The sequence below is a fragment of the Bacillus rossius genome, chromosome 2 (genome assembly GCF_032445375.1).
Source record: "Bacillus rossius redtenbacheri isolate Brsri chromosome 2, Brsri_v3, whole genome shotgun sequence".
In the NCBI taxonomy this organism is placed as follows: domain Eukaryota; kingdom Metazoa; phylum Arthropoda; class Insecta; order Phasmatodea; family Bacillidae; genus Bacillus; species Bacillus rossius.
In genome coordinates this window covers 129,624,871-129,641,927 of record NC_086331.1, presented here as the reverse complement: position 1 = coordinate 129,641,927, position 17,057 = coordinate 129,624,871, and the positions used below count along the sequence as shown (strand labels likewise).

General features: G+C 35.2%; 1 protein-coding gene across 1 annotated transcript in view; it reads right to left on the bottom strand.

Annotated features, from left to right (window-relative positions):
* Positions 1–1,524: 1,524 nt before the first annotated feature.
* The window catches only part of LOC134528992 (uncharacterized), a 48,933-nt gene continuing 33,400 nt past the window's right edge, over positions 1,525–17,057 (bottom strand). The window contains exons 5-8 of the mRNA XM_063362660.1: positions 15,180–15,325; positions 12,920–13,076; positions 10,004–10,201; positions 1,525–6,046 (exon numbers count right to left, since the gene is read on the bottom strand). Coding sequence (XP_063218730.1) covers positions 5,430–6,046; positions 10,004–10,201; positions 12,920–13,076; positions 15,180–15,325 — 1,118 coding nt within the window. The 3' untranslated portion in view covers positions 1,525–5,429. The remainder of the gene's footprint in view (positions 6,047–10,003; positions 10,202–12,919; positions 13,077–15,179; positions 15,326–17,057) is intronic.

Here is a 17,057-nt window from a genome sequence, read left to right as displayed (position 1 = left end):
AACCTATGTGTTCAAATAAAATATGAATGAATTTAGTGTTTTTATATTATATAAAATATTTTGATTTACTAGGTTATGTTGTGTATTTACTTTTGAAGCTAACTTGTCTTAAGTGTTATACTGGGAATAAAGTATTCTGCCCCTATAAATATTAAATAATTGCATTGCTGCTATCATTTCATCACAATTTCCTTCTTGAAGCAGGTTATTTCCATTTGAATCTTGTAATTATTACAGTAAAGGTATGCTATTCTAAATATGTTAATGCAGTAAACAGTTACACAGTGTGCCCTGATTGTACTTCATTGAAATTGTAATGTTCGGCGGCGGCATTAAATCATGCAAATATTACATCTTAATAATTACAAACGAATGCATTAGACACCTAAATATGAGAATACGCAAGATGAGCGGCACATATATTTATATTACAAACAGAGCTAATACAAAAACAACATGCATTATGCTTTAATGAAAACATTGAAAAAAAAAATGTTTTCATGGTTATGTTACTTCGCTCAAACGAAAACAAACAGCGAGAAAAAAAATTTGGTAAAGGGGGGGGGGGGGAAGGAGAGTGCGTGCGTGACTGCTTACTAATGCGCATGCATGATGGCTTCCTAGTGCACATGCGCGAGTTACTAGTTCTTATTTTGTCCGCGGGGACGTATACTTTGCTGCAGACGCTCCATAGCAGACTGCTTATCAAGACACGCTTTTAACATAGAAGTTTCCTCTCTTTCAGAATGCTTGTATGCTCGTTGATGGTCAATTAGGGAAGCCTTTTTTTCACAGACGAGACGAGAGAAATACGCCCGAAGTTCATGCTCGCTTTTTTTTCCGTACCACAACAGGTGTATTTATTTAGGGGGGGAAAAAAATTTTGCGGGCATTTATTCTCCAAATGCGCGGGTTTAACTTATATGATGTCATTCTTAAAATTATTCATTTACATACATCATAGGTTAGCTACATTATAAATACTTTAAAACATTGTGGATTGTTGGTTATATTAGGTAAGTATAGCTACATTAAAAATACTGTAAAATAATTTTATGGTTGCTTAGCAAATAACTTTTTAATATGTAGCTATCCAGCGTTAGGAAACAGTTTACATGATTTCACAGTATTTATAATGTAGCTAACCTAACCTAATTGACCATTAGTTATCATGAGTTGTCCAAAATAAACATTCACGGACACTTCTTTAAAAACAATTGCAAATAAATACTGTTACCTTGTTTATGGTCTTTCCTTTCATCAACACCGCCATATTTATTTACAATGAACCCAAAAAAAACTGTAGATGCACGATTGGGTTTTTGGCTCTCTCGTCTGTGAAAATAAGGCTTCCCACGAATAATGTCGTATTGACCAGGGAGTGCGGATTACACCGGGACCTTGGTAGTGATATCCAGTATGTATCTATTATAACATATTGTAAGAGAACCTATCACCTACAAAATACACTGTATCATCTGTACATAATGTAATTGGAACACATTTGAACTCACAAAATAATAATTTTTGATTGCATTTTTATTTATTTTACGTGAAAGCAAACACTTATTAAAATAAACCTTGAATGTTTTAACTGCATGACTTGCCCGACATTTTTTTAACACAGCTATTTCATTTCATACACATGAAAAAATTGTGAATTGTAATTGTACAATTTAGGTAAGACTTTTTTCCAATGGCAAATCTTAAAATGATATCACAAAAAATCAATGACTTTACAAAATACTGCATTACCAAAGTACTAAAATTACTTACAAATTGTATTTAATTATTTGAGTACTGAAAGAGGACAACATAACAATATAATCATCAGAACATTATTACTTTGCATGTACTAGATTTCCATACAGCATTTAATATTATGATAATCAGTGAGCATGAGATGATGACCATTTCAATTTTTTTTTATTGCAAATTTGTGGATAGGAAAAATGGAGAAAATACTCTCTTAATTGAGTGAAGAAAAACTAAAAATAAAAATATAAATTTTTTTTTTCATTCTTCTAACATTAAAATCTCAAAATTTATGTCTTTAAGATGATAAAATTACTAAACCAGCCAAAAATTATACTCACAAAGTAAATAATGTGAATGATTAACTGGAGTTCAATTGTGATGGAATAACATCAAATATTATTAACATCAAATATTATTTTTATAAACACCAATTAAAACACATTCCATATAACACTCAATTTAAAACTACTAGTTTATAAAAAAAACACTTAAAAAACCAAATAATTTGTAGCCAAAATGAGACCTATAGCAAATGGTTATCAAAAAGAAATAGAAAATACGTTTAAATAAATTGTAATGTGTCTTTTTGAGTTAATTTTAAGAAGAAAAGTTTTGGTCCATTATGTGCACCGTAAACAATAACATAAAATATAGGAATTATCTGGGTACCTATGTATAGATTTTGGTTCAACATTGTAAAATTTATTCGAACCTTATTTTAAACAAAAATAGTTTTAATTACAGATGTATAAATTAATTGTTAGGCTAAACATAAGGATTCTAGATGGATCTTTTTTGACTAGTTTTCTCTGCTACAATTAGCACAATAGAAATCATACTACCTGGCCTTAGCTGTTTAGTACAACAGCAATTGCTACTATACAGCCATACACAAATTTCGAACATTTAAAAAAATGTAATTTTTAAATTTTCCTTAGCTTTATATTGGTCATGTTTTACAAAAACATAAGAGAAATATTAAATATTTCCTTTACAATTCACAATGAAAATGATTACTGTCAGTTTATTATCACTGCAATTACAAAATAAATATTTTTTTTATATTAAGTGCAGTTAGTATTTTAGTTCAAAATAGTATTTACAGGTAGGGTTGAGTGATTTGCTCCTATGCTAATTGATCAGTCTTTTAGAATACCTAATTATATTTAGTATTAAATATTAGTCATTTGACATTACAGTTAAAATGTTTTCAAAATAAAGTAAAATATATTATTAAAATCAAACAATTATTCTAATAATGAATTGCAACACTATAGTCTGTTTTAAATTAATATGAGGTTTTCGATGCTATAATCACTATGGGTAGTGGATTTCTAACAATTAAAGTTTTCTCCTGACACTTCTTCAATAATTGATGAAGTCCTTGGCATCTACATGTGACTTACACACTAAAGACACACACACATAAATGCTTCAAGTCACAGATTAACTCAACCATCAAACTGCCTACAGGCATATGGAATGAATTTCAAGAATTGATGCCGTGTTTTTTCTCCATAATATTAATACATTCACTGTAAGTGTTCAAGGACAACCATAAAATTTCTTTAACTCAAGACACACACTTAGTAAAATTTCCATCAAATAACTTAAAAGTATGAAATGTAAGATAACTAGGTTAGCTTCTTTCGGTAAACTGCTTCTACTTCAGCTACCTGAAAAATATGTCCCAATCAATCAAGAGTAAAGACTCAGTCGTAAATAAATCTTTCCTGGTATCAATTATTTTTTCTTCACAAAACATTAAGTAAACATCGAAAAATTATGTTCATGAATGGATTGCATCTATAAATGTAACAATTATTTAAATAAAAGTTATGGTAATACTAGGTATTCGATTATCTAAATCAGGTACAAAATACATATCTTAAATTTTTCAGGCATTTTGATGCATGTAGGCATATGTAACTCTGCAGTGTTTTTTTTATATATAGCCCTTAAGTTATCGACCAGAAGTAATTAGAGTGATCAAAGACTAGTGCTAACTCAACAACTGGGAGCTTGACATATTTTTAATTTCCCTAAAATTATATTTGGTAAAGGTAAATATCTTTTATAAAAAATACACTAATAATAAACAAATTAAACAACGGAAACCAACTGTAAGCAACAATATAATTCCAGCTGTATTTTATTTGTGCTTTTATACTATGTGCACCTTGTAAAAAAGTGTAATTTTACTCGGATGTAGATGGCAGTAGTATCTACACTGATGTAGGTGTACATATTCAAGTGAATGTTAACCTACACAGGTTTTGTATGAAGACATTTTTTTTTGTAAAATTACAACGTAATTGCCATGTCACACATTACTGACAGGTAATTTAACTTTTCAGCATTAATAATCACATATCCACTCTAAGCGTAATTTTACACAGTTTGGATGAGTAAATTGAATTTACACATTAATTAATTATGCAGTGCATGCATGTGTAACATAGTGTAAAAAAAGACTTTTTCCAGAGAAAAATTATAATGCTTTATATGTGTTTCTATTATTCATCAAATAAAATTATAAATCAATTTTGCAATTTGTATGATCTCGTGGAAAGTTACGTGGTTAGCTACTAATTCATGGTTTGTGGCTTACTTTATATATTCTCGAGTGCTGTGGCGTGGGTACGAACCATGATCGTAGATTTTCACCTCGTGCTCCGAAAGCAACCACCTTCACCATAAGGCTACACAGCAAGTTGAAAATTTTGAAATTAAATACTGTATATAATCTTTAAATATTAAGTGTGTATATTTACACCTGTTATTGTGTTTTAAAATTCATACTGCCTGTGTAAAATTACACACAAAGTTGATGTATTATTATCACAACATAAATCATGTTATTTTACTTCATGTTAGCTTAATTTTACTAGCAAATTTTGGGTGTAAAATCATCAGAAGATGCATTCATTTACAAGGCAACTCAGTTTTCTTTACAATATTTAATTTGAAATTTTATTATGTGTAAAATTACACAATGTAGGGGGAAAATTACACAAGAAATGTTGCTTGACAGGCACAAGGAATACAAGTAAGTGAATTACACTTGATAGCGTGATTACAACTAGATACACATTTTTCTTATTAATGAATTAATAAACGCCACACATTATTATTGAATAATTACACTTCTCCTAACGTAGCTTAATTGAACCTTGGTTTAGAAAAATGAGCTAACCAAATTATCTTTCACATCACAAAAGGAAAAAATTCAAACATTCACATGTTTAGCACTACAATCTAGTGTATGTTTGCTTGACAATCATGCTATACATATAAAAATAAGGAAGTAACATTGACATTAAGAGTGCAGAAAAATGGTCTAATGCAGGGGCGCAACAACAGGGGGGGCCAAGGGTATTTTGCCCTCCCTCTGAAACCTTGAAGTGGGGGCAAACGGGGGCAAAGAAAGTGCTGTGTAATCAATTTTTAGATAATAAAAATGCTTAAATAGCACCATTTTCCACCTTGAAATACAAATTTTCCCGGGGGAGGACCCCCGGACCCCCCGCTTCAATAGGGGGGATCGATGATTCTTTGTGAAAAGGTATATTGCCCCCCCCCCCCCCCCCCCTTGGAAATTTTGTTGTTGCGGCCCTGGTCTAATGCAAATGTAATTTAACACATAGTTGTGAACAAATGCACATGCAATTTTAGTAAATAACAGCAGTGGAAGTGATCTGCCCATCATCAGCAGACACATCAACGGTCTTGACACCATCTCCCGTGAACTTATCGCTGTACTCTGGTGCGGCGTTTCCCTCCAGGCGGTCTTCAGCCTCGTCCTCTGGCTCACCGCCATTTTGTGCAGCGTCGTCCGCGCCTGTGGCGCGGCGGAAGATGGCGTCCTCGCCGAGGTGCTGTGCCACCGGCTGGTGCCGGCGGTGGTGATGTCTGTGGCGGTGTTGGCGGTGGTGGCGGTGACCGGGAGAGTGACTGGCTTCGCCGTCTCTGCCATCACCAGAGTCCGTCGTCTCGTCAGGAATCTCTGTGGAAGCACGCGGGCTGGTGTCGTCGAAGGGACTGCTGCTGGTCGATGCAAAGTCATCATCCAAGTGTTTCAGGGCCGTCTCCATTGCATCCTGTTTGGGGACATCGATGGTGCACAAATCAATCATGGGAAACATGTACTTATTGAAATAAAAGGCTTTGTCGCGTACGGCTGCAGATGAACCTGCTGGGTCATCATCCGTGCGGCTGATCTGCCTGTTCCGTTGCATAACGCTGCCTGTGGCGACCAGAAATCCAGGAATCGGTCGAGCGGTTGCAGCTGAAAAAAAAAATTTTGAATTCAAATGTTTTGCTTAGTAAACCGCACAACGCAAATAAAATTATTGTTGTCGTTTTCTCCAATTGGACCTATGTGTAATGTTGATCAGAGAATAAATAACACATTTATAATCAATTTATTAGGATAGGGGATGAAATAAGTTTTAAATGACTAGTGGAAACACATATAAATTCATACAGGTGATTTTACAAATATTTGTACAAAAATTACCAGTTATTCCCGACCCGAATGATAGGACCATTAAGATAAAAACATAGCGCCTATCTCAAATAGAAAAGACCAGTAATCAAATGTAGGATATAAAAAGTTTATTAGTGTGATATTATGGAATGTACGTGTAGTAGAGGACAATAATTGCAAAAGAATATTACTACAAACATTTAGTAGTGTATAATAGTATGTCCGAGGACAGGCTTCAGGCTTGTGAAGCCGGAGCCGACCGCCATCTTAGATTGTGACATTTTTTGTGTCAAATTTCCTCAAAGTTCCTCAAAAATGACAAAAAAACTCAAAATTCCTAAAAATTTCTCTATTTAAAGGGAAAATTCCCATTTTAGTCCTTAAAAATGCCAATGGCTTCGAAATTCCTAAAAATGGCTTAAATTCCTTAACTACAAGACTCTAAGAAGCATCTTGAAATTGGAATGCCATGGCCGCCATATTGTACTAAGACATAACTGTTGCAATTTTCGTTATGGCCGCCATCTTGAAAATCTGTAATTATGCTAGAAAATTGGGAAAAATTAAAAAAAATACCATAATTTAATTTAATAAAATGACATTTTAAAACATTGTTGCACATTTCGTTACTGTCGCCATATTGGACGTGTATAACATAATCGTTGCGCGTTTTGTTATGGACACCATCTTGGATTCTAGATAGTTGCTTTTTTTGTTATGCCCACCATCTTGAAAATTCGTAATTATTATAAGATTTTAATGGAAAAAATTTAAAATTTATTAAAAAAATTAATTAATCAAAATTTAATAAAATATTATTTAAAACACGCACTTACGTCCTCGGTTTGAATCCGGCGAGGGCAAAAATAAAATAAAAATGACAACAGATCCTTCCCCCATGGAAGCCGCAGGCAGACTGACCTCCCACCTCTAATGCCAAGGTATATATCGACAGCTAGTACGATGTCATGTCCGCCATCTTATTTTCGTCTGCTGGAGGCCACCATCTTGTTTTTGTCTGCTAGAGTGTGCTACCACTATATTACTTTAATTTTTATCCACTTGAACTTTGACATTTATATTTGACCTTGACATTGGACTGTGATAACATAGCCGCCATCTTGTTTTCAATACTTGTTACTAGGAGCCCTAATGGCACACTACACGTCATCTGCTAGAGTGTATTGCCGTCATATTAGTTTAATTTTTAGCACTAGAGCACAATAATTATTTATTATTACTGTGGCACCTATCTTGGAATGTGGACGCTATCTTGGAAATCTGTATTTATTTAGCTATAAATTCAGGGAAAAAAAACTTTTTTATAAATACAATTTATTACATAATTTCTATTCTACTACAGTAACACTTGTGAAAGTTAGAATCTTATAATCAATTAGTCCTGCATCGGCTCAAACTGACTAATTCTTAGCTTCAATCGGTTTACTGAAGACAGAGACCAGCAAGATCTTTTGCCTACTTAGTCTTTATCTTCCCGACACTATGTTTAACAGACTCCTTCACATCATCGGAATTGTAAATGGGAGTATTCACTGTTTGAATTCACACTTCACTTTTTCCTCGAACAGATATGGTTTGCCATTTACACAGTCCAACCACAAGTTATTTTTTAAAGGTGCATATGTAGCTACTTTATCAGTAAGCATTTTGATCATGTTCTGCCTGATGTCGTCAAGAAAAGTAAAAATGTCTTTGGCTCCATCAGTGTTAAGCTCCAACTGTCTTTGGATCAAACAGTCATTGGCTCCAAAGTTCAATGCTCGAATTTCTCCAATTAGTCCAGTCATTATAGTAAGTTCACCTCGGAATTCGAGATACCCAGCTGTAAGTCTCTAAATACTTGTATATTGACACCCTAAAAGTTGTCTCAAAACCTACATAGGGTAGGGTGTACGCAACTATTAAATTTCAAGGTCAAAGGTCACAAAAATCGGTTTTTTGCACTTTTTTTTTGTAAATATCTCATTTCCTATGGGTTTTTTGCTATTTGTATTTATTATAAATATTGTAGAATACAAAATTCTCTACAAAGTTTGTTCAAAAACATTTTTCATACGGTGAACCGTTTTCGAGACAGAGGGCGGAGAGCGCGTGGTCACAGCATTACTTCAGGTCAACCGGTGCCTCCGGTCGAAAACGCGCCATATATATATATATATATATATATATATATATATATATATATATATATATATATATATATATATATATATATATCTGTGTGTGCATGATTTTTTCAAAGTGTTGTGTTTTATTTTTTGCACCTAGGACCTAACATTTTATGGTAAAACTAATGTTTTTTTTTTGTTTTTAATGTTTTAATTAAGGTGATATTTAAACAAAAAAAATTATTTTCAATTTAACATTACCTTTTTGCATCAACCAAGGATCGAACCAAGGACTGGAATCAAGCTAGTCATTCAATATAATAGGTAAATTTATTTATGAATTTTCTTAAATTTTTTTGAATTTTATTTTAACTATATTATTAAATTGCTTTTGCCGGTATCCAACCGAAGTCTCCAAAGTCCACGGCGTACAAAATACTTTTTAAAATTGAGATTTACCAATTTTTTAATACAATTAATTTGTTTTAATTTTGAGGTAAACTTGAATAAAGGTGTCAAAACTACACCCTAGTATTCATATGTATGTCGTTATCAAGGTCAAGATCATCCAAGATGGCGGAGGTCGCTTCACAAATCTAAGATGGTGACCAGTAATTGACCCCGCACCTCGCATCAGAGTCTGAAGCTCGTCCCAAACTCCTCATTTACACCCTACTAGAACCCTTAAAATTTGTTAAATCTTGCTGCTCTACAGGTTGAAAAAAAAAATCTTAATCTTGCCATACACATTGATGCTTATTTTAATTATTTTTTTTTGCATACCTACATGAATATTTCAAAAATATTATTTTAATAATACACCTCATTTAAGGCCCGTCTACAATAACAATGTCCTAAACTGTGTCCGAAGGACACTCGTCGCTGATTGGTCCACGTGACCGTCTGACGTCATGCGTCAAGTGGGCGAAGGCCCGAACCTACCTGGTACGAAGACATTCGTCAATTGAAACTTTTTGCCCCAACCTGTGTACTTCGGACACGGAAAAAGAACAGAACACTCACGATATTTGAATTTCCGGTTCCCGTTTGAAAACGTGGTGTTTGTTTTTGTTATTGAAGGAAATGGAATACATAATATTGAACTCCTACAACTTTCATAAGTTCAATCTCAAACTACAAAGCATAAAAACAATAAACAAAAACTTGATGTAAGTTTTTGGACATACGCCATTGCTAAGAACTTTTTCTGTTGAAGAAAAACTAATAAATAAAATAAATAAATAAAAATAAAAATAAAAATACTCAAAAAAAGATACAAAAAACACACAAAATTAAGCAAACAATTGCTGTTGTCAACAAGGATATGAACACTACAAAATATTCTTTTAAAGATAACAATAAACAAAAACATTTGGTTTGACACATTTACTGCGCTCTGGTGACAACTTTAGAAATCAAAACATTCGGACATCGGACATCGCAATTGTGGACAGGGCAGTTTTCGGTGAGACAATGTGACGTCACTCACATTCGGATAAGGACACGGACCACGCACAGGTTCGGACTATTGTAGACGGGCTCTTATTGCCAAGAATGGCGGAACCACTTCCACGCTCGTGCCGCAGGTACAAACAACACGGGTGCTCGGCCCGGCCCGGACACTCACAGGCCTGGTCCGTGCAGTCCATGGGCGAGAAGTGGTCCCGGGCGGGGAAGAAGTGGCCCTGCTCGTCCTCCACTTGCACGCCCAGGCCGTGGTTCCTGCCGGTCTCCTTCCACGACTTGGCGGCGGGGCTCACGTTGAACTCGGTCCACTCCTCGCCGCACACGGGCAGCACGCGCGTGTCCAGGATCTTCTTCTTCACTGCGACGGCAAACACACCACACAAAAACATTGGGCCAGTGGGCCTGTTTATTTTTAAATGTTTAACCATCATCATTTTTGACGTGACGTCTAATAAATCGATGAACGCCGGCTGCACGCAAGAAAAAGTGTCCCGTTACGCTCATTGTTCCGTTACGCCTTTGAATATATATACTGTATAGAAGTCGCGAGTGGATAGGATATACTCTACGTTTTTCAGAAGCGTATGATGAGCAGCTTGGGAACTTCTCCGCTGCAGTGCGCTGCCGTAACGCCCTGTATCGTCTTGGTTGTTATTTACACGTTAGAGCGCAGCACTGTCGCCCGCTGTCATTCCCCGCACCACCCCATCCATCATTCACTGCAGCTCAAGGTCGTTCAACGCGAGGGGGAAGGGGTGTTTGAAGAGTTCGACACTTGCCCGCTAGGGACCACTACAAGTCGATGCCCTAGAGATGGTGGCGATTGCGGCGGTGAGTTAACCAACTACCTCAAAACCGTATTAGAAATTTTAACCTGGGATGGCGACTTCTATACAGTATATATATTCAAATGTTACGCTGTCGGCGAGTGCAGTAATAATAGGTTATGTTACAATTGACTAAAACAATTATGGTGATTCATATAATTGATGATAGATATTTGATTACAGTTTATTTATATGAAAACTTGTTCATAATTGTATTTAAACACTTATAGCTATACGCCAGTTTTTAAAATTAATTACAAGTCATCTACACGTGTACTGTTTCGTCGACTGTTTATGAAGTGAAGTGAAAAGTTAATGTGGTTTTCATTGCTTATTACAACAACAATTTCGGCAATAAAGGTTAATTATTCTTGCATTTTAAAAATCTTATTACTAGTATAATTTCAAGTATTTATTCTTTTATTATTAAAATAAAAATTATTCAATTTTATTCATAAAAGTATGCAATCATTTCATCAATGTTTTGTTATGACGTCACGTTAAACTATCGTCCGTAAACCGACTTTACAGACAACCAATTTTTTACAAACTAGAAAAACATGTTGAATATTTTATAAATAAAGCTTAGTTTGAACTTATAAGATAGTAACCATAATTATACCCTGTATTTTCATGTTAAATAACATTCTAAACCATGCAATTATAATGTAGCACGTGACTATAAAAAAAAATTTTTTGGGGGGGGGGGGGGGGGTCGTCTCCGATCCTGGGTGCAGGGCCCATAATCGAATTTGGGGGTCATGTTTAGGCTACTTCCGAATTCCCCTGAAACACATACTTAAGGTAGGTGTCCACAAAATGGTCTACTGTGCGATTCCGATAATAGTTATGAAAAGAATCGCCACATGTCTTCTGCTTCATAAACAGCGTCCCGATCTAGCATAGAATGCAATATAAAACGGTGAGGTAATGCGTGACATACTACGACGCCATTCGTCGATACATGAAGTGTCAAGGCAGTGTTTTGTTATTTTTGGAGGTGTAGAAGATAGTCAAAAAGTAGGTATGTATACAAGCAATGATAAATTTTTATGTGCTTTTTTAAAGTCTAGTAAACGAGCTGTTGAACCTATAAAGCATGTAAAATGTGATTAGTAATATATTGATCTAAGAGTACTAAATAAGTAACAAATTGTGCTTATTTGCTAGGTACATTAGTGGCAACTTTAGGAACAGCACAATTTCTGTGTTTATGCAAGTTGTTAAAATTAGTAAGTAGTTTTACGCTTTAGTACGTTAAATTATCGAATTAAAATTTTATTTTATAATTAAATCATCTGAAATAGTTAAACAACATTAAATTTAAATTACAAAGTTATAAGAAAAAGAAAAAAAGGTTTAAGCTACACTTTTCAATTTTAGCTTCAAATTAATTAAATGACCATACCCTTGTTCATTAAGCTATTTCACATTTGGCCACAAATGGTTTAGGCAATTTACATGCTGCTACACACACCAATATTGGCCTAAAACATGCATGCTGCTACCAAAATTACCCAACATACCTACATTTTGCTGCCAATATTCTCAAACATAGCGAATAAGCCTAATGACACTTACCTACACATGAGCAATAGGTCACTCACACTCTGCTACACAAGACCATTATTTCAATTCGGATACCATAAGTACGGCAATCACTTAAATTTCCCAGTTATTCCATATGCATATAAAATATTAATTCCACCTAATAAAATACACATAAGAAATATTCCGAATTTGATGTCTTTTTTACGCAGTCAATATTTAATGTGGGATGCGAGATGCTTATTTACTGTCGCAAAAGTAGGAGTTTGCTATGTATCAAGGTAAGGGAAAATTGGTTTTGTGTAAACTTTCATCTAATGAAATCACTATTTTTTACATTGATAGTTAAGAAACATCAAGGTATATTCGATAAATTGACCACCATACATGAGAATATTGATCCAATACGATATTGTTTCAAAAAATATTATTTATGATTTTTTATTCAATACTTTTATGACATATGTTATTATTTTTTTTTACTTTTGAGGATATTAACTTCCCCACCTTAATGCCAGTGAGCGAGGTGAACGAACATTTTGCAATAATGTGGCATGAACCGACAACTACAGATTTATAGCCTGTGTACTCTGCCGTCTGAACCGCTGAGGCTAACTTCCACTAACTTAACCAGTAAAATACTTGTTGGTTCATTCACAAGTGCCCAATGCTGATGCCAGATGTGTGAAGGTAGTACATACCTCTGTTTCTCTTGAGTGACCGCGTGTAGTGGTAGACAGAAACTCTGACGATGCCATCAGAATCATTGTGGGTTGGTGAAGTCACTCCTTCTTCAGTCTCCTCTGACGACGGCGTTGAAACATTTTTGCACATCTCATCGTGCCATGGTTTTGTGCCCTGAAAATCGTGTCGATATTTTCACAGTATCCACTCATGTACAAAAATGGCTATTATCAAAGGTAAAAATTGGGGTTCAGTCTCATATGCTATCATAGCCGAATCCTCAAGATTGGCAAGCCGGTAAACTAAAAACCCATCAAGCTATAGTCCCATAATAAATACATTGCACCAGTATGCCCTTTTATATACTGCTGTTATTGTATCAGTAAAAAGCGATTCACATAAACTTTTGAGGTTACAATGGTTTTGGAGCCCACGGACCATAAAAGTAAAATAAATGGAAATTTTCCGGAAGTAGCTCCATGCTAATGACTGCAATATAAAGTCAGTAGGGAAGCGCAGGGGCAGGTATAAACCTGTTGTGTATGCATTCAATTGAATCGTGGCATGAAGGGAGGGGGAAGGAGGTGGAGAGAAGTAGAAGTAGGAAGTTGGCCGAAGGAGGGGAAGGTAGTTAGGGGAAGGTAAAAGTGTTTTGAAGGTTGTGGTGGCAAGGCGGAGAAGGTTATGGAGGGGAAGAAGGTGTGAGGGGATGAAATATTGGAGGGTGAAACCTCTCATGGGGGTATTCAGTTCTTCCAGGACCATCCTTCTATTCCTGTAATCCACCTGCTTGTAATAATGCATGACCTTTGCATCCCGCATGTATGTGCCCAGGGTTTTCCCTCTGTCTATGGAGGTTTTACCTGAGCCCAACTTATCTAGTTTTAGTCTAGAATTAAGAGTGAGGGGAGTTAGTCATGGCGAAAACGTCTGCCATGGCTGGCCAATCCCCTCCTAGCACATGATGTACGTGACCTTTTCTGCATGGTTAAAAACCCGCATGTTTAGAGCGTATAGGGCTTGCCCTAAGACGCACTTAGAGTCTTCCCTACCTAGACCCCTCCCTTACACACTTAGTTTTAACTTAGGTTAGGAAAAAAAAACAGACGAATCAGGTGAGTGTGGGGAGAAAAATACCAGCTTTGTTTTCCTCTGTAATGTTAAAAGCATCTGCTAGGGGCGCTAGTGTCTCAAGCATTAAAAATATCACTCACCACAAGGGTAGATAATCTGTCATGTCTAATTAGCTGCCAGGGTCACCAGAGTCTCATACATTTTACTTCCACTAACCCCCACACGAAGTGCCAGTGATAGATTACTCACACTCCTTCGACCTGCCATCTTAATTGTTAACTGTTACAGACATACTACACAACTGTAAGCCATATTTTATTAGTATAAACTATACTAGGAAGTGCCACAGTTGCACATGTAAAACACACACAAAAACGTTTACCCTTTTCAAGTAAAGGCACACTATGACTTTTCAGTTATATCTCCCTCCCCTTCTGATCCTTTCTCTTCCAACTATTTCTTTCCTCCCCTCTTCTCTTATCCTCTCCCCTCGCCCCTCTATTCCTCTCCTCTCTTCCCCTTATGTGTACAAATCCCCTCTCCTTTAAATCGAAATTTTAAAAATAACAAATTTAAAAAAAAAAATAATATATTTGCTGAAAATAATAATGTGTGCCTTTTTTACAGTTCTCATTGGGTGGGCAAGACTCTTATATGCATATTACCTTCGGTTAACAGAACTTAGGTTTATGGAAAGAGACATTTATGGTTTAAGTAAAACTATATATAGGATATTTAAATACTTGCAGAAAGGCATATTTAATTTACAAAAAGGTATTAAAAACATGCCAGACTTCGACGTTGAAAGGAAAATATAAACAAACTTTAATATTCAAATATGTGAAATTAAAAATGTAATAAACACAAAATGTGTGTATTTCTCCTAGCCTTTCAGCAATGTAATAAAATTTAACACATACACAAGTATTTAATAAAAATCAATTACAAACAACCACAGTCAAAATTATTATTCATAGTTATGTAAAATATGTTCAATCAGAAAAAATTTAAAGCATGCTAAACACCCAGGGTGTTGGGTCTTTGCAAGGGTATGGTTATAAATAACACTAATGCTTTACAGAAAGGCGTTGGTATCACCTTTACGCATCTTCCGCTCGCGACTTTTCCCAATTAACTTCAACACGCATAAACATTTTCACGCTGCTTTTCACGACCACATCCTACATTGTCTCCTTTACTTACCTTGGATTTCTTGTGAAGGTGAAGTTTTGCTGTGATGATGTCACTCTGCATGCCATCTGAAGGCTCAGGATACTTCAGGTCAAAATACATGTGCATAAATGTGGGATCATTCCACATTTCAGCGTCCGTATTTTTGGGGAGATCACCTGGAATTTATATAAAATACAAGAAAAGCATTAGAAAGGTCCAAAAGTAGGTACTCCGATTTACTTTTGTCATGGCAAAGTCAGATCTTCACCAATGCGAAAAAGAAACATAATTACTAATTCAATTTATATGTTTAACTACATTGTTTTCAGGATAGTATGAATAGTATTTTATTCAAAACAATGTAGTATGTAGGTTTAGCATTCTTCCTTTCTTTCGCAGAATAAATGTAGTAAGTGTGTAAAAAATCACTGAAGGGTCAACTTCTTTTTAAAATCATATTTGATAAACATAACTTTATGAATGTCATGAACAACAGATTTCTGGGGGACAAGTAGATAACATTTCACTATTTTTATCTCTACACTTACTAATATACTTCAGTGCCACTTAATAAGGGCGAAGTAATTAAATTTATTTTGTATTTTAAGCCCTCTTCCCAAAGGAAAAAAAAGTCTTTGAGAATAAGATCACCCTCCTGCCTGTGTGTTTGTGCGATTGATCGGTTGCGATTGCCACAATGTAGGAATGTCGTATCACAGTAGATGCAACAGTGCGCAAGTGTGAATAGGTTTGGTAGATGTTGGTAAATGATGAGTTCGATGCTGTTGCCGATACTGTAGGGAAAATGTCTCCTCGGATGGTGTAACTGCATCCACTGACGTCTCCTGTAGTGATGCATCTGTAGTCAATGTTTATGGAGATACCACCAAGATCTCAGAGGTTGTCTGCATCGCTGCCATCGAGGTCACGTCTACAGCCATGTTTTAGAGGGAAGGTCAGACTGGCCAGAAGCTTCAATTGCAGATGGTACGGATGCCGTAGAGGTCTTCGTCGTTAGTGCTAGTGCAGCCAAAAAAGCTGATGATGGACTAGCTATGTAGAATGTACTGTACCAGTGAAATAATCAAGGACTAGAATTGACTAAGTCAATCATTATATTGCTAGGGTAATAATTAAAATAATTTTTAGAATATTTTATGAACATTTTAATTGATAATCATCTAAGGATTCTTAAGATGGCCGGCATGATGGCAGATGCTATGATAGTTTACTGTCTGATGATTGCTACTAATGCACTCTAGCGAGTAAAGATTATAGTAATATGGTGGTAGTGCACGCTAGTGGACGACACATAAATCCAAAATGGCTAATTCAAGATAGCTGCTATGACATCATCCTGAATGGTAAAATTTATATTTATAGGTAGTTGTCAATCCGTTTGGTGGAACTGTTTGTATAAAGCTGCTGTTTATTTTTACAGGATCATTTGCAGATAACCGAAATCAGTACCTCTGAAATCTTTGACGTAAGTGAATTTTTATTTTAAAATATTCTATAATTTAAATTACGTTGTAAATTAATATTTTAATAAATTTCATTCGGCGCGTTCAAACTAAGGACTCCAAACATGAAGACGTAAGATTTTGTTACATAAACTTTATAATTTATTTTTAAAGAAAGCTATTTTGGCTGTTGGTGTCAAGGTGAAGGTCATGAACTCAATATGGGGCCTACTGAAGATGTAGGCACCACTTCAATGAATATGATCCCTCTCCGAGGAATATTTCCCCTGCCTTAGGAAAATTATTGGCTCTTAATTTTTTGTAAAAAAATATAACATTTTCCTTCAAAACGGAATAGGGAAATTTGTTGGCTTTATGAGTATTTTTAAATCACTTGTTAAGAAAAACTGACAATTTTGGCATCAAAAACCAAGATGGTGGTGGT